The 17,192-nt window shown below is 56.8% G+C and overlaps 1 protein-coding gene across 1 annotated transcript; it reads left to right on the top strand.

Annotated features, from left to right (window-relative positions):
- Nucleotides 1-272: 272 nt before the first annotated feature.
- IGF2 (insulin like growth factor 2) lies at nt 273-16,704 on the top strand. The gene is made up of 4 exons (XM_086613494.1): nt 273-380; nt 8,516-8,678; nt 15,837-16,003; nt 16,462-16,704. Exons 1-4 carry the CDS (start codon nt 273-275, stop codon nt 16,702-16,704), a joined length of 681 nt encoding a protein of 226 aa, XP_086469620.1.
- The last annotated feature ends 488 nt before the right edge of the window (nt 16,705-17,192 follow it).

Below are 17,192 nucleotides of genomic sequence, written 5' to 3'. Positions count from 1 at the left end.
GAAGGGGAGGAAAAAAAAAAAAAAAAAGAAAAAGGGGGAAGAAAAACAGGAAAAAAAAAGGAAAAGAAAAAACCAAGGAAAAAAAAGAGAAAGAGAAGGAAAGCGCTCGCTCGCTCTCTAGAATAACGAAATACCTGATCGTTACAAAATAACATCCTTCAGACAAAATCAAGCAGGGACTTGACATACCAAAAAGGCAAGGCGAGGAGAGCGAGCCAGGGCGCGGGGAAAGCGAGCCAAAGCCGCGATCGCTGCCAGGGCAGGGGAGCAGCATGTCAAGCGCCGGGGCACACACGGATGAGCGCTGCCGGCAGCCTGCCTTCCTCCCCGGCCCGCCGCCGCCGCCGCAAGAAGTTGAGAGTAGCAGCGGCAGCGCCAAGGTAAGCGCCGCTCCGCGCTGAGTCTCCGCGGGCAGAGGCAGGAGGGCTCCCCCGGGCCGTGCCGTGCCACGCCGGGCAGAGCCATGCCGTGCTATGCCATGCCGCGCCGCGCCGCGCCGTGCCGTGCCGAGCCGTGCCATGCCGAGCCGTGCCGCGCCGTGCCATGCCGAGCCGCGCCGTGCCCTGCCGCGCCGGCCCCGCTGCCTGCCGGCCCCACGCCTGTCACTAGAGGGACCCCGAGAGCCAGCGCAGCCGCGGGCCGGCCCGCTGCGGTGGGGTGCGCGGGGTATCCCCGGGGGGCGCGCCGCTTCCCGACGGCGGGGGCGGCCCGCCGGCTGCCTGCGCCCGCCGCCCCCCCTCGCACCTTGGCCGGGAGGCGGCTGCCGGCAGCGGGACCGCTTGCGCGCGGTTTGCGCGCCCTTTGCGCGCCCGAGCGGCGGCGCGGCGCGGAGGCGGCCCCGCGCGGCGCGGGGAGCCGCGGAGGGGCGCGCGGGGCCGGTGGCGGCGGCGCGCGTGTGCGGGCAGCGCGGAGGGGCCGGGCGGGGGCCGGGCCGGGCCGGCGGCGGGGCCGGGGCTATGCGAGGTCACGCAGGGTTGCGCGGCCCCTGGCTGCCCGCGGCGCTTCCTCCGCCCGCGGGGTTGTTTTGGGAGCGGGGAGACGCTCGTAGCGGCGCGGCGCGGGGAAGGGACGGGCAGTTCCGCGGCTCGGGAGAGCGGGGAGATTGTTAAACTCTCTTCTGCAAAACACTGCGGCGTGTTCGGTCTCGGAGGGATAAAAATACAGAGAGGAAAAACAAGAAAGCGGAGCCAAAATGGAGTGAGAGTTAATGGTTGGCATGCAGCCTTCGACTTTGTGTGATTTTTTTTCTTTTTTTTTTTTTAATTTCTGCTTCTTCTTCCTTCCCGATTGCTTTTCCCTACAGTAATTGTTTTAAGAGCGCAACTTGGAAAGGTTTTAGCACTCTGTTGAGCAGTAGGGAATTGGGGCACATGAGGAAACTCGGATTTAGCATAACTGTACCAGCAGATGTGGCTGCCTTGCCTGGAGCCAGTGGTACTTTAGCAGGGTTTCTGATACGCCAGGTCTCGCTCAGGCGGCGTGGAGCAATCAAGCGTAAAAACAAGGTTTGTGTGGGTGGTTTTAAATAGACACCTTGGGAGAACCGCTGCTTTCAACCCTCGAGTCGAGGCTTCCCATATGAAGTCTGTAGCTTTCGTCCAAAAGCCGGGATGTGCTTGGGAGGCCAAGGCCTGGTTTTCTTCGGGTTTATTTGTTGTCAAGTTGCGCACACGTCTGTGTGTTTTCCTTTTACTTCACAGGGTTCAGCGTGTTGGGGTTTTTTATTCCTCCTCTTGCCTTGATTTAGAGCGCAGTTGAGGAGCCTGGGTCATGGGGTTTTGTGAGGGTGACTTTGTGCTAAGGACATCTGGAGGAATAAAACTGACTGACATTTCTGATTTGAGCTTCACTGAGCTGTTTTGGACCCAACTTGACAATTTTGGTGGGGGTGAATGGGTCAGAGCTGTAAATCTTGCTCCATGTTGTTGACACCCACACAAGTTCACTCAGCCTTTCAAAGGGGCTATCCCGGCTCCTGTGAAAATTCATTAAGGGATAAAAGATTTGACACCACGGGTCCCCTCCCACCGCCACATGAAATTTGAGAGCCAAAATGTGTCTGTGTGTGTGTCCCAGTGCTTTTCCTGACAGGTGATCCTTTTTGCAGCCTGGCTGGAGGGCTGCTGCTTTGACCAGGCAACCCGGAGGTGTCAGTGCGTGTCTTCCCCTTGATTCCTATAGGCTTCAGAGCGAGCCCAGCTTGCCTTGTGGAGCACCAGAGAGAAGCGTTTCTGTACTTTTCTTTTTTTTAAAGAAAGCAAACACAGCAGGTGAGGTCTTATTTTTAGAGGGACTGAGGAGCTGGTGTGTTTCCAGCAGCGCATACGAGCACTGTAAGCAGCCCACCCTCTCCCAGCTCGCGTCCTGGGACTGACCTCTCCGATCCTTCTTTGGGTTGTCTTTCCTTTTAGAAGCTGCTGCATCTCTCAACAGGGCAAAGAGATGCCGGCGTCTCTCGACACAGTTGTGTGAAGGGTCAGGAGAGGTGGGGGGCACCAGGGGAAGAAATCCACCTTGGTGTTGCAGCCTGGCTCTGAAAGGGTTAAAGCTGCTCTGCCAAGACATAAAGCAAGTTCAATGTGTTGTGGGAATATCACTTGCCAGTAGACTCCAGTCACCACAATTTCTGATTTAACAGCTTAACTTGCTGTTAACTTTCCCTGATATACTCCAGGTTTTGGACAGGAATGCAGAAAGGAGAGAGGAACAATAAAGAAAGGAGTTAAGTGAGGCTACTAAAATGGACTTAAATCCCTTCCCTGGGTCCTGCCAGCTGTCTTTAGAAGAGTTAAGCAAGATTGCACTTCCTTTTTTTATGCAATAAATCAAATGCTTCTGGGCCGCATACCAAAATTTGTGCAATACATTCTTACTCCCCAGCGGGGTGAGTAAATGGTACTGAATACCCCATTCACCTTTTTCAGCTTGATTTTTCCGCAGCTACGGTAGCCCTTGCTGCAGCACCGATAGATGCGGGGTGCAGGGAGTGCTCCCCTACCTGCCCTGGCCCCTGTCCTGGCCCCTGTCCCTGTCCCGCAGGCAGGGCAGGCAGAGCAGGCAGGCATCTCTCCCTGCTCGCAGGATGGGAGGAGGAAAGGTGACCCCCGGCACGGGGCGGAGTGGGCTGCTGATGGGGATGAGCAGTGAAGACAAAAAAGTGAGGGCTAAAAATAGCAGCAGCATTGCCAACCTCAGCCATATAAATGTCATGCGAGCCAGGTGCCAAGAATCAGGAGTGTTTTATTTTTTTCAAGCCTGAGCTAAACAGCAAAGCCCCTGGTCCTGGGTGGGTTTTATTTGCCTGACAGCTCCATGGTCAAAAGTTTTGTGGTTTGAAGCTTGCTTGTTCCAAGCTGTGGGTTGGGAATCTCATCCTTTTCTTTTTCCGATGAAAACGGAGGCTCTTCTGCAGCACAGCACGCGGTGGCTCCTCTCCCTTTGGGTACCACTGGGCACCTTGTCCCAGTGCCTCTGGCCAAGATGCCGCCCCAGGGCGGTTTTCGGCTGCCAAGACACCTGCCTCTCCCCACCAGTCTCCGCTAGCCCATTGCCACTTGGCATCTCGAGGTGTTGTGGCCCGGTGCCCTGTGTGAGGTCGCCCCTGGGCAGTGGCAGTGCTCGCCTGGCGTGTGCCAGGTTGGCCCCTTCAGGAGAGCCGTGCTCAGAACCGGGTCAGCGCCCCGCTCCCCTGGGGCTGCCCTCCGGGAGACACTCAGCATCCCTCAGGCAGTTGTCGGAGCAGTGGAACATCAGCCTGCCCACTTGTTTTTTTGGAGGGGTGGAGGGTGATGGAGACTGGGATGTGCGAACTGGGGTTTTCCCCTCCTGCACACACCGCTGGGTTTGGGCTGATGATTTTTTGCCGTGCTTTTTGACGTTGCGCTGCTCCACTAAGAAGTGAGATTTTTTTTTTTTTTTACTTTTTGCTGTCCAAATCCAAATTTTGCAGACTGGGCCATCTGTCAATTCCCTCCTACGTTGTTCTGTTCATATTAAATTGTAATGAAGGCCAGACTGAAGAAGGAATTAGGTCAGACTGGAGGTTTAGTCTCCGTTTTTGGGGAGATGTTTGTTGCCCAAGAGAGGCACCGTGGTTTGGTTGGCTCAGCTCGAGCCTGGATGCAAGGGATGCCGGAGCTGTCCTCCGAGATTTGACTACAGGGCCCTGTAGCACATTATGGCCTCTTGGCCCCCGACTCCCCAGCAGCTGGACAGAAATCGTCGATCCAATTGATTCTGCAGCAAATCCTGAAAAAATCCTTTAATGACCTCGGGCGGGAGGGTGGCTCCACTGCAGACCTGCCCCTGGGCTTGCTCCCAGCACATCGCAGCCACCTCGAGAGGACCCTCTCTGTTGACGTGTCCTCGCTGACTGGGGGCTGCTGAGAGGTTTTTTTTGGGTCCCCAGCCACGGGTGCAGCAGCCTGTGCTGTGAGGGGGGAATACGCACAAGTCTCAAGGCAGCCAGGAGCATCCCGCGTGCGGCGGCTCGCAGCTGAGCTGGTTCCAGCAGCAGCCTGGCTTTGCGCAGGGATCTGGGGATGCGGAGGAAGGCAGGAGAGGGACATAAAGGATAGAGAGCAAAGCAGACCCTCTCCAGGCGTGGAGAAGTCAGCGTCGTGCTCTGATGGCTTGTCTGAGCCCCTCCCGCAGCGAGAAGGCTGCTCTGAGGTGCGATTCCCAGGGTGGTACAGGGCACTTGTGCAACCAAGAAGTTCCTCTTGCATCACCCCCTGGCACACCGCGTGGGGTCCGAGCCCTTGTTAGGAGGAATTCAGCACTCAGGTTCTTGGGCACCCGGCATGTCTCGCACTCGCAGCCCCTGGTTAGAGCCACGTCCTGAAGCATTTGAGCTCTCTGTGGGTACGTGGCGGGGAAATGGCAGCCAGCATCGCTGATTCAACCCGCTTTGGTGAGAATGAACCTTTCTTGGGTGTAGCCTCTCTCCTGGTGGATGGAGGACTGTGTCCTTTAGGAGAGCGCTCCTCTTACCCATCACTGCCTTATTTCTGTTACCTCTCGCGTGAGAGAGGCTTTCTAATAAAAAATGAAGGGTTTTCCAGCCGTCGGTGTGAATTTGCTCCTGTCCCACAGCTGAGGATTCTGTCCCTGTCCTAACACTTGGAATAGAAACCAAAAGCAGTGCTGTCCTGTGTCTCCAGTGGAGATTGAAGGCTCAGAGGGGTTCATAGGGCATCAGCTCAGGATGCTGAGCTGGATTTGGCCATGACAACTGAAGCCATGTGCAACCTGGGCAGCTGGTGTGGTGCTTGCACTGGGTTGTGGGCTGTGGATATGTTCTGCCACCCTGTTTTGGGGAGCAGCGCCTGCTCCAGCAGCTGTGGTGGGGCAAGTGTGAGCTCTTCTGCATGGGTGCTGCTCAGTCCTGCTAAGGAGGAGTGGAAGGGAAGGATTGATCGAAAGTAAGAAAAGCTGGAGAGGGACTTTTTACAAGGGTATATAGTGGTAAGACAAGGGGCAATGGATTTAGACTGAAAGAGGGTGGATTTAGATTAGGTATAAGGAAGAAATTTTTCACTCTGAGGGTGGTGAGGCACTGGAACAGGTTGCCCGGAGAAGTTGTGGATGCCCCATCCCTGGAAGAGTTCAAGGCCAGGTTGGATGAGGTTTTGAGCAGCCTGATCTAGGGGAAGGTGTCCCTGCCCATGGCAGGGGGGTTGGAACGAGATGATCTTTGAGGTCCCTTCCAACCTAAACCATTCTGTGATTCTATGATTCTATGATTCTATGAAAGGTCATTGGGATGCACTGCATCGGTGATGGCACCCCAGGAGCCTGTCTAGCCTTTGGGTGAAGCCTGGGGGCTTTTACTCTGCAGGGTCAGTAGGGCCAAAGTGAGATGGAAGGGCTTACAGGGTTGGGTTGAGTTGCGGCTCCATCAAGCTGGAGAGAAACTGCTGCACCGGGTAGTAAATAAAGATGCTTTTTGCTTTGCTGCCCAGTTTCTCATTACACAGCTGCTGGAGGGAGAAGGGAGACGCCAAGGTGACAGCGGTGGAAAGGGCTGGTGGTCAATGCATGAGCAAAGCGGGACTTCATCATATCGCGCACCTCCACGTTAGCCCTGGATGACGGCACTGGGGCAGTCCCTGTCCTCGCGGCTTCAGGGGGGCTTCCTGGCTGGAATTATGGGGTGTGTGAGCACCCAACAAGAGCTCACAGTGGAGGCAGGGAGGGCAGCCAGGGGCTGCCTCGTGCTTGCGGTGCGGGTTGCGCAGGGGTGGGTATTTTCTGAGGAGCACAATTTTTTTCCACAGAAGGTATCAGGTCTCCCCAGCATCAGATATCGCCCTGCCGACAAAACCTCACTCTCTCCTTGCTTCAGAGCATCTCAACCCTTTCCTTAGACAGAATGCAGAGGAAAAGCTGCATTTGTCACCCATGCCACTGAGGAAGCCCCTTCTAGGGGATCAGCTCTGGCTTGGGGGAGGCCAGTGCACAGCCTGCTCATTAGCCATGGCACTTGCAGCCAGCGTGAGCCTCATCGGGAACGGGGAATTATTTGGGTGTCCTGAAGTCCCATCTCAGCAGCTTCAGCCGTGGCACTGGCTGGCATGCATCTGCTGCCCTGGCAATGAGCTGCTGGCGCTACCTGCACCCCAAGGACACCAGCTGCATGTAAAAAAAAGAGGAAAATTGGAAAAAAAACAAAACAGTAAAGGGGGCAGGATCATTGCTGTCTTGTCAGTTGGAGATCTGGCTGCTGATGCTGCTGTGCCAGGGGTGTGACTCAAGCAGTGCAGGTGATGCCAAGCTGCAGTGTTTTCCCATCGACACCTTTTCACCTTGATTTTTTTTATCAAAGGGCCAACAGGTCCTGGCTGGGCCTCCCCAACATGACCGTGGCATCACCTGCACTGCTTGAGTGCCATCCCTCTGCTCCTGGTGTGATACAGACCAAAGCCCTCCAGGTGGGCCACAGGGACTGGTGCTACTGGAAAAGTCAGCCCTGGTCCCTTCACTTGCTTGTTTGAGCCCAGTTTGTTCCCAGAACTGCTGCTGTTCTTGTCCAGAGCCTGGGAGAGGTTTTGCCAGCCTTGCTGGTCTCCGCCAGCACAGGCTTAGCAACACATCGGGCATTGAAGCTTGTGCAAGGGGGGATGCCCCCCTCAGCCCACCCAGACCTTCCAGCCTCTGTTTTGGCTTTTCTTGCTGCTGATCCCTGTCCTCCCACTGCTCAGGATTGCTCACGACTTGTGAGCACGGTGCGTTTCTAGCAGCGATGATTTGAGCTACATGCTAGTAAAAAATGGGTAGCAAGGGTGGCTTTATTGCAGGCAGGACCGTAGCAGGGTCCTGGGGGAGCTGGGCTAATTTCCTGGCTGCGCTGCAGACTTCCCCCGTGACCTTGGGCGAGTCATTTAATCTATCCTGGGCTTCGGCTCCATCTCCGAGCATCCCGGGGGGGTGAGGTAATATTCATTAACTGATATTATTCTCGAGTTGCTCAGATGCTATGGTGATGGAGGCTGGATGTGAAACCCAGCATCTCGGCTGAGCGTTAGTGGGCAGAGGGGATGCTCCGCTCGAGCTGTAGCGTCGCCCCACGCCGGCTGCTGTTTTGCCGCGCTGCTTCTCATTGTTTTGAGCTGACCTGTGTGGCCACCATCATTTTTTGGTGGTGATATGTACAGTGATACTCATCACTGAGGGACTCGAACCGTCCGTGGCTTTTGCATCATCCAGTGAGGCAATAGCACCCTCACTTTACACCTGCAGAAGCTGCCACGGAGGTAAAGCTGTTTGCTGGAGCCGAGTCAGGGGAAATCTTTGGGTTAGTTAGCAAATACCCAGGGAGTTTCTTTTTTAATGCTCTGTGCCGGCTGATACCCTCCTTTGGTGATGCCTGAGGCGCGTTTCTTGTGGGAATGCTCTGCTCCTGAGGGATATCTTCTCGATCCCGGCTCTTGTCAGCAAACATGCCTTGTGCAATCAGCCCCTCGATTGCCCGAGCCTCGGCCGTGCGGGTCTCTCGCACACCTGGGCTGAAGGCTGCTGCTCCGTGGCAAAACCCAGCTTTCCTCAAAAGCAGCTCTAGGACAGGCTGAAACGTCATTTGTCTCTGCTGTGGGCGAACATGCGTTCAGGTAGGGTAGGAAAACCTGTCATCGGAACTGGAGAAAAAAAAAAAATACTTCCCGATAATCATTGGAATGATTTTCCATGTAAAAGCAGGGGAAAAAAAAAAAAGACACTGTTGAAAGAGCAGGGGGAATAAAAGCCTTTCAGAGTTAGGCTGAAGTGGGATTTTCCAATGGAAAAACTGCTTCAATGCAAACCTTGTCTGGCCAGAGCGGCTGACCGGCGGGGTGGGTGCGGGAGCCAGCCTCGCACCGGCAGCCGGCTCCGCACCACCCGTCCTTCCCTGCAGCATCCCGGCGTGTCCGAGCGTCAAACCCCAGGCGTGCTGGGGTGGTGGTGGGGGGACATTGCTTGGGGGAGGTGGCAGAGAGGGGTCTCTTGCGCTGTGCTAACGCTGTGCCTCTGTCCCCAGGTGCAGAGGATGTGCGCGGCGAGGCGGATGCTGCTGCTGCTGCTGGCGTTCCTGGCCTACGCGCTGGATTCGGCCGCAGCGTACGGCACGGCGGAGACCCTCTGCGGCGGGGAGCTGGTAGACACACTGCAGTTCGTCTGCGGGGACAGGGGCTTCTACTTCAGTAAGTGCCAGGCGGCCACCGACAGCAGGCAGGATGCTGCCCCCACCCCATTGCTTCGGTGGAGCTGGGCTGGGAGGGAAAAGAGGAGGGGTTTCCCAGCCTGGTGCTTTTTGTGATCACCTCGTAGACTTGTAGATGGCAGAAGGCCAGGAGAGGAGCATGGAAAGGGGTGTGCTCAGGGTGAGACGTACCCACCTTGCGCCGGTTTCAGGCTCTGTCTAGTCCCATGGGGAAATTGGGTCCTGCATTCGATGCTCGGGAAGGTGGAATGTCTCTGGGGAGCCATAGGCGATTGGCTCACCAGCGGTGCAGGCAAGTCATTAAAATAATGAGGATGTCTGCAGCCAGCTCTCTGCTGAGCTTGGGCCCTGGCTTGTTTTTAAACCTCGCTGCCTCGGTGCTGCATCCTGAGCGCAGACAGGGAGCCGAGCGCTCCCCCTTTCTGGGCAGGCTTTGCTCAGGTATAGCAGCAGCTTCTAGGCTGCTCCCGAAACACACTTGGTGGTCTCCTGGCTCGCTGCTGGTGAACCTGTTGCTGAAGAGTGATGTCTTTTGCAGCGCAGCTAGGGTGAAAAAAATGCAGTGTTGCTGTTGTCTGCAGAGTGCAGGTGGCTTCGGGACATTTGCCTGGAGCTTTCCACTGGGATGCTTTGGGGTTTGGGCCATTGGCACGAGCTGGACAACGGATTAGCTGGTAAACAGGGAGGAGGAGGAATAAACCAGTAGGGATGGATGGATGTTCAGTAATCTATGGGCGAAGGTGCCTTGAGTGTGATGCCTTGTCCTGGTGTTTCAGTCTCCTGCTCTGCTTGGGAGAGGGAAGACCCTGTGTCGTGCTGCCCACTGAGCGACTGACTACAGGAAAGATGCAAAGCCAAACAGGGAGGAAGAGGATGGACATACCAGCTGCATGCAGTGCCATGCATTTGACAGTCTTGCCTCTGCCCCGGGAAAAGGAATTAAAAAGTCACTTTCAAGTAACAGGGTGTTTTTTGGAGTAGTGGAGTCAAGAGCTAGGCTCCAGTCTGCCCGTGCAGGGAATGGGGCACTGCAAAGTTAGGAGGTGACCCTGAATGTCCCTTCCCAGCCTGGATGTTCGTTCCCAGCCTGGATGTCCCTTTCCATCCTGGACGCTCAGCCAGACTTGGCTGACGCTGCCTGATGAGGTTGGGCAGGGTGATGCACAGGGATCCGACATCCAGCAGCAGCCAGGGTTCGGCTGTGTCACTTTGGGCAAGCGACTGAGCTGCAGGTGGCTTTGCAGCTCGCCGGGGGTGACGGCCCTGCCCCGTCCCAACTGAGCAGTGGGATGTTTTCACGGCCCCCCGGCTGTTGTGGGCAGGCGGTGATTTTGGGGATGCCCTGGGCGCACATCTTTCCTCTCACTGAGCCGAGCAGCGAGGGTTTGCGTGTCAGCTACCCTTCCTCTTCTCATCTCCCCTTCCACCTTTCCTCTGCCAAGGAGCCCTGTGCCGGAGCTTGGCTGGGACGGCGGGTCTGGGGCTGGCCTGACCGGCGCGGCGAGGAAGCAAGCTCCGTTCCCGCTCTCACACCTCTTCCTCTCCCTCTATATATAGAGGAGCATCCGTCTGCCTCCCATGGTTTCTCTTCCCTCCTCCCTCTCTCTGGGGATGAAAGGGAATGGGGCTTTTGTTTTATGGACAAAGTGACCTCCTTTCACCTCAAATAACCCAGCCGCCCAGGCCAAAATAAAAACACTTTTGAAGGCAGATGAGTCACTTGGTGCCAAGTGGCCAGCCTGGTGCTTGCAAGGGGATTCTCGCTTTTTTGTTTTGTCCTCTCTCATCCCCTCTTCTTTTTGAATACTGCTGGAGAAACCAGGTGCCAGAGGAAGAGGTGAAGTCCCCTCAGTCCCATATTTTAACCCATTCAGCATCTGACAGCCTGTGCCATGCAGGGCTGGAGAAGTTTGGGCAGTGGCTCTACTTGATGAAGGATTTGGACATCCCCAGCTCACCTCGTTTTTTCCCTCTACCTCCGTCAGTTGGCCTCATAAAGTGATAATTCTCCTGACCGTATTCATCTTCACTCCTAAACCCTTATGGACCCACTGTTGTCTCCATATAGGCTCAATAGGGCACGGTTACGTTGCACAATCATAGGTTTACGTCTTAAAATGGGGCCTGGGTTTGTCATGAGCACTTCTCAGCGTGGGACGTGCGACCTGATGAGCAGCCTGCACTAAGGCGGTCGTTTGTAGGGGACGTGAGTGACTTGGGCAGCCTTATCCCACAGTTTCAGGCTGGTCTCACTTGCTGGATGGGGCTTGTTGCAAGCATCCGGCTGGTAATCTTGGAAAAAACAGAAATGGTAGGAAAATCCGTTATCGGTTTTCTGATGCAGCGGCGATTTAAGTACTTAAACGATGCTCTGCGTTCTTACAAGGGAGCACTTAGCTAGCAAAGCTAGCTCTGAAATACAGCGCTCTTCGCACCCGGGCAAGCGGATACAGCGTGCCGACAATGTTTCATGCCCCCGGCATCCGGCAACAAGGAAATATGCAACCTAGACCTGGGAGAGTACAGCCTCTGATAACCGGGATGCCCATCTGTCCGCAGGTGTGGGGAGCGAGTCCCAGCCCCCAGTTGCCCTTGGAGGCATCGTGGCTGGCAGGTGCTTGGGGCTGGGGATGTTGGAGCTGCCTCTGAGAGCTGGGGCTGCAAAAGAGCTACACCAACAGGGGTGGGAGCTGGCAGTGTTGGGGTTGGGGATGCAGGGTGGGCATGGCGATACGCACCACACCAGCCCCGTGCCGCGTCCAGAGGGTGCTTAGGCAAGCCGCAGCTGGAGCTGTGCGTGCTTTGCTCTCCGTCTCTGCCACGAATCCTCCCCTCCATGACTTTTAAGGCTTTTGGGGCTGGCCTGCAGGTTCCGTCGAGGTGGTGGCATCCCGCCACGGCTCTGTGGCAGGGTTGGGACCCTCAGTCACTGCTCCCCGGTGCCCACTGTGGGGACAGCGGCCCAGCTCATGGAGGGATGCTGAGCGCAGCCCCGAGTGAAAGAAGCGGGACAGGTTCGAGAGGAAGCCCTGGCCGCGAAGCTGCTGCCATGCCATGCTGGCAGGGAGGGCAGAAGGGGCTGGAGGGGGAGAGGCGTCCGACTTCTCTGTAAACAACAGCTCCTGTTTCCTCCTTTCCAACAGCTGATAAGAATTTAGCTCTTTGCAGCCGCTTGTGCTGACGGGGCACATTCTTGCACGCCCGCCGCTCCTCCGAATAATACTAGGAAAAAGCAGGGGGGAAAGCGCGGTGCCGGGGTGGGGGAGGGCCAGGCCGGGGGCACTGGGACGGGGCCCGGCGCAGCACAAAGGCCCCCTTGTTGCTCCTGACATTCCTGCGACAGGGGCGCGGGGACTGTTTACACCCAAAGTCCCCTTCCACTCGGCTTGCCGCCTGATTGACCGGAGGAGAGGGGACCCGGCCAGGGTGGCACTGGCACCGCGCACCCCTCCCCGCTGCATCCGTCCGGCCCTGCTGAGGGTGGGGAGCCCGGAGCAGCCGGGTGGGGATGCCAGGGAAGGGACTCCCCTGTCCCCTCGTGGCAGGTACGCGGCCTCCAGCTTCTTCCGGGAGCAGGTTTGGCTTTGCACCATCGCTGGGGTGCCCAGCTCTCCCTGTCAGGATAGCCCGCTGACGGATGGGAATAACCCCGGGCAGCCGGAGGGATGTCATTGCCAGGCTTTGCACTGCCAGGCTTTGCATCACCGGGCTTTGCACTGCTGTGCTCAGCCCGTCAGCAGAGCTGTGGGAGGTTTTGGTGGAGCATAATTTGGGGAAGAAGACAGCATAGCTGTTCATTGAAGGCCGAGAGGAAGCGCGTTTCCGTGGGAGGAGGCGGTTGTCGCCGCAATGGGAAGTGGCTCGCGCGCCCCGGCGGTGCTGCAGCCCGCTGCCCGCACAGCTCTTCCCTGTGGGCAAGGGACGGAGCAGTGAAACCCTCCCTGGGTTTGGCAGTGGCGGTAAAGCAAGATGCCACCCATGGGCAAAAGCCAGGAAATCCAACCTTTAGTCCGTGCAGAAATCGTGTTACGGAACAAATGCTTTTCCCAATTCGGGCCAGCAGCAGTATCGCTGTTAACCTGGAATGTCCCGGCATCTCTTCCCTGCGCTGTCGTCTCCAGGTACTTTCTGGGACTAAATCCCTGTTCGTTAAGTTTACCAATTTTTTTCCTAAAGTAACTCTCCCGCAGAGGATGGTTATTGGCGTTTGGCGAGATGCACACGGACAATTACATAATGGGAAACGCGCTCTGCCGGACAGTCGCAGCGGAGCCGGCAAGGGGAGTGGCACACGGCAGCTTGGTGCAAGAGAGGAGGGGCAGCGCTGGGGCCAGGGGCTGCGCCTGTGCCCGCCAACCGGGCAGGGGCAGCGAGTGGGGAGGAAGGGACCGTGCCGCCGCCGCGGTCCCTGCCAGCAGCTCGCCCGGGCAATGCCACACCTGAGCGTTGGCAAAAGCAGAGCTGTTGGTGGCACACGCTGCCATGACCTCACGCCGCGCTGCCGTGACTTCACCCCGCGCTGCCGTGCCGGAAAGCGCCCTGGATTGCAAGGCGGTGAAAATGGTCCCGCTTTGCTGCTTGTTTCTTTCCCCCCCTTCTTCTTTGCAAACAAACACTGCGAGCGGGCAGCTTCTGTTTTCGAGAGCAGACGTGTAACCTTTCGAAGCCTCAGCTTCTTCCCGAACCGTGCGTGTCGTCACTCCTGCAACCTTCTGTTCAGCGGGAGTGTGAACGCAGCCCTCCGGGGATGTGCGAGCGAGAGGGGGTGACTTGAATTTTTTCTCCTTTCCTTCCAAACTCTCCTTCTGCCCGTGCTCAGGGTGCCTTTCTGGAGCAGTCTAAGGCTTCGGCAACCTGCAACACATGGGGGTTTGGGTGCTGGGGTCGATATGTGCTGAGCAGGGGCCATACACAGTGCGGCATGTCAGTGGCAGCACAGGTCTCCCATGGACCTCACCAGGTGTCGCATACCTATAGAAGAACATATGCATCTGGCCCCAGGCTGGCTCCTCTCCCCTGTCTTCGAGGGGAGGGCCTAACCCAGTGTGCTTATTGGCCACGAGCATTTATAGAGAAAAAATTAAACTCCGAACAGTTCTCCCTTTGCTGAGCCTTTACCAAGAGGGAATCATCCTTCTAACCTTCCTGCGGGGCTGGCGAAAGGTCATGCCTGAAATTTTTCTGGAGAAAAAGAAAAGGAAAAGGAGGGTGGTGGCGCAGGGGAGGACGAATGTGGAAAACAGAGCGTTTTGAATGACTCCCAAAGGCGGGCGGCATGGTCTGAGCTGGCTGCCCCATCGCCCTGCGCCCTGATGCCGCGTTTGCTCTGGCGACCTCCGAGCGCAGCGGCAGTGATGCACCGGCGTGGAGCAGAGGCCTCCCCTCCTACGGGGGCAGGGCTGATTGGAAGAGGGAGCGGGTGCCGGGCTGTCAGGGGCTTTGCTATTGCAGAGCCCTCGGGGAGGTACAGTCGCGGGGTTTTGTGTGCCAGCATTGCACCCGCGGGGCTGCGTTGTGCGTGCAAATTTTTGTTTGTTTGTTTGCATTGCACAGGAGGGGCTGCAATGCACATGCATGTTTGCATTGCACAGGCACGTTCGCATTGTACATGCATGTTTGCATTGCACAGGCACGTTCGCATTGTACATGCATGTTTGCATTGCACATGCAGAGCTGCATTGCACAGGAGAGGCTGCCTTGCACATGCATGTTTGCGTTGCACGTGCAGGGCTGCATTGCACAGGAGCGGCTACCTTGCACGTGCATGTTTGCATTGCACGTATGGGGCTACTTTTCGCGTTTGGGATTGCATTGCATGCACAAAAACTCCCACGCATTGCACTGTCGCCCGAGGCGCTTTGGGTGGGCACCCAGATGGTGTACCCACTGAGGAAATTGGTCAGCACCTTGAAAGTCAGGGCCCTTAAATCTTAACCAGGGCCAAATACTTGAATGCGTGCTTTATCTGGGGGATCGCAGGTCATGCATGGGGCCAACGTGGACCATTTTGTGCATTCCCATGGGCCAGCTGGGAGGTGGGGGCTTGGCAGAGTGCAGCACAATGAACACAGTTAGGCATCGCGCCTCCACGACTCGCTCTCAATTTTTCCCATGCCCAAATTCTCCCAGCCGGGTTGTGGTCCTGGATCCTGTTTGTGGGTGCTGGCCTCTGCTCTCCTCCCTCAGAGCACCTTGTGCTGGGAAGCGGTGCTGAAGGCAGCGTGCAGAGCCCCTGCTGCAAACCCTGCAACAGTACAAGCACATAACGTGCCACCTGCAAAAGCGTGGCGAAAATCCTTTTGTTTCAGGCGAGTTTATGTTTTGGAAGTTGCAGTTCCCAAGCAAATTTGTTTTTCCATCAGAAATTCAAATTTGCCCATCTTTTTTATTTCAAGATGGGGGAGGAAAACGAGGAAAACTGATGTAAGCATTTCCTCTGGAGCGCTTTGGCAGTCATTAAGCAGTGACACGAAATGCCCTCGGTTGTTGCTGCACCGGCCACGGGCTTTTGCATCCTTCTGCAGGCAGAAACGGGAGAGGAACCCTTATTAAAAGATTAAGCTTAATAGCTATTCTTGGCGGGTGCGGGAGCCTGTATTCTTTCTGCAGCTGTCTCAGAGCTGTCCCATCTGGTAAAATTTAGCTGCCTTGGTTTGCTTCACCTGCCGGAGCGTCGCCCCGACGGAGGGAGGTTGGCAGCCGCAGTGCTGCGCTGCTTCTTTCTAATAAAACTTGCTTGCCAGGATCAACATCGGAGATGGTCGCAGTAATCGGCACGGTGCTGGCGGCTGGGCTGGCCTCGGGCTCCCTCGCTTTGGCTGCGCCCAAAAAGGCCGCCCGTGCCGGAGGTATAGGAGGGGAATAAATCACTGCCGTATAAAGTGGCTTTAATTAGCGCCGCGCGCGCGCAGGGAGCCCTGTTGACATCAACGGCGTTTGTCTGGGAAAACCTTAATGTGAAACTCAGCTGGTTTGTGGGCGTGTGTCGGCTTGTTTGGGAGAAGTGCTGCTGTTTTTGAAGTGTGTGGAACCCTCCTGTCTCCGGTGGAGGGGTACCTGCAAGGGGATGAGTGCCGTGGAGCGGGGAAGAGGGTCTGATCTGCACTGGTGGCTAACACCAGGATCTCTGCCATTGCAGGTAGACCGGTGGGACGAAATAACCGGCGGATCAACCGGGGGATCGTGGAGGAATGCTGCTTTCGGAGCTGCGACCTGGCTCTGCTGGAAACCTACTGCGCCAAGTCCGTCAAGTCGGAGCGCGACCTCTCCGCCACCTCCCTGGCAGGGCTGCCGGCTCTCGGCAAGGTACGGGGCTGCGCCGGGACAGCGGCCCTTCTCCCAAGTAAATAGCAGGAGAAAAGATGAGGATGCCATGGGTGGGAGAGGGCGAACCCCAGCCGCAAGGTCTGCTGCTTCTGCGGAGCCTTTTGGAGATGGCCACCATTGGCAAATGGTACCAAACACCCTGCAGAAAGTCAGCTCTTAATAAGGTGAGGGACCAGAGGTGGGCTAGAGCGTAGAATCATAGTATGGTTCAGGTTGGAAGGGACCTTAAAAGGTCATCTAGTCCAATCCCCCAGTCATGAGCAGGGACATCGTCAACTATATCAGGTTGCTCAGAGCCCCTTCCAACCCAGCCTTGAATGTTTCCAGGGATGGAGCGATGTTTCCATGGGATGGATGGAGCTCAGAGAGGGAAACCCCCGTCCGGAGGGCAGGCAGGCTCGCGGTGAGGCTGACGTTGCTATCCCGTCCCCTTGCAGGAGAGCTTCCAGAAGCCCTCGCACGCCAAGTACTCCAAGTATGATGTGTGGCAGAAGAAGAGCTCCCAACGGCTGCAGCGGGAGGTGCCTGGCATCCTGCGGGCTCGCCAGTACCGGTGGCAGGCGGAGGGGCTGCAAGCGGCCGAAGAGGCCAAGGCGCTGCACCGTCCCCTCATCTCCCTGCCCAGCCAGAGGCCCCCGGCGGCGCGAGCCTCCCCCGAAACGGCCGGCCCCCAGAAATGAACCCTGACCGGCTGTCGCGATTTTTGATCTCCCGGGGGAGGGCGGGAGGACTGACGAGACCCGGCCCCCGAGCCCCTCCATCCCCGGGGCTGCCGAGCTGAGGAGCGGGGTGGCAGGATAACCCCACGCCCCTCCGGCCCCAACCAAACAACTGACACAGCAAGGAGGGGATGGCGGCGGCGGTGGCGAGCGGTGCCGCTCCCGCAGCATCGTCCTTTCGGGGTGGGGGGGAGGGTTGTTTCGTTTCCCAGGCCTGTTTCATTCCCCTGCGCCCCCGGCACTTGAACTTTTTGCTGCCGGGTGCTGCGTGACATCCCCCGTGCCAACGCCAGAAGACAAAAGAAAGAGCAAGAGGGAAAAAGGATATGAAGTTAAAATTTTTTTTAAATCTTTTTTTTTTCTCGAGAAGAAGAGTCCATTCCGTGTCTTTCTTGACAATAAAGTGAAAAAAAAAAGTAAAATGGGGAGAAATATTGAGGGATATTTTT

The sequence above is a fragment of the Tauraco erythrolophus genome, chromosome 6 (assembly GCF_009769465.1).
Source record: "Tauraco erythrolophus isolate bTauEry1 chromosome 6, bTauEry1.pri, whole genome shotgun sequence".
NCBI classification, from domain to species: Eukaryota; Metazoa; Chordata; class Aves; order Musophagiformes; family Musophagidae; genus Tauraco; species Tauraco erythrolophus.
Note: the sequence above shows the minus strand (reverse complement) of the source record. Positions and strands in the feature narration are given on the sequence as shown.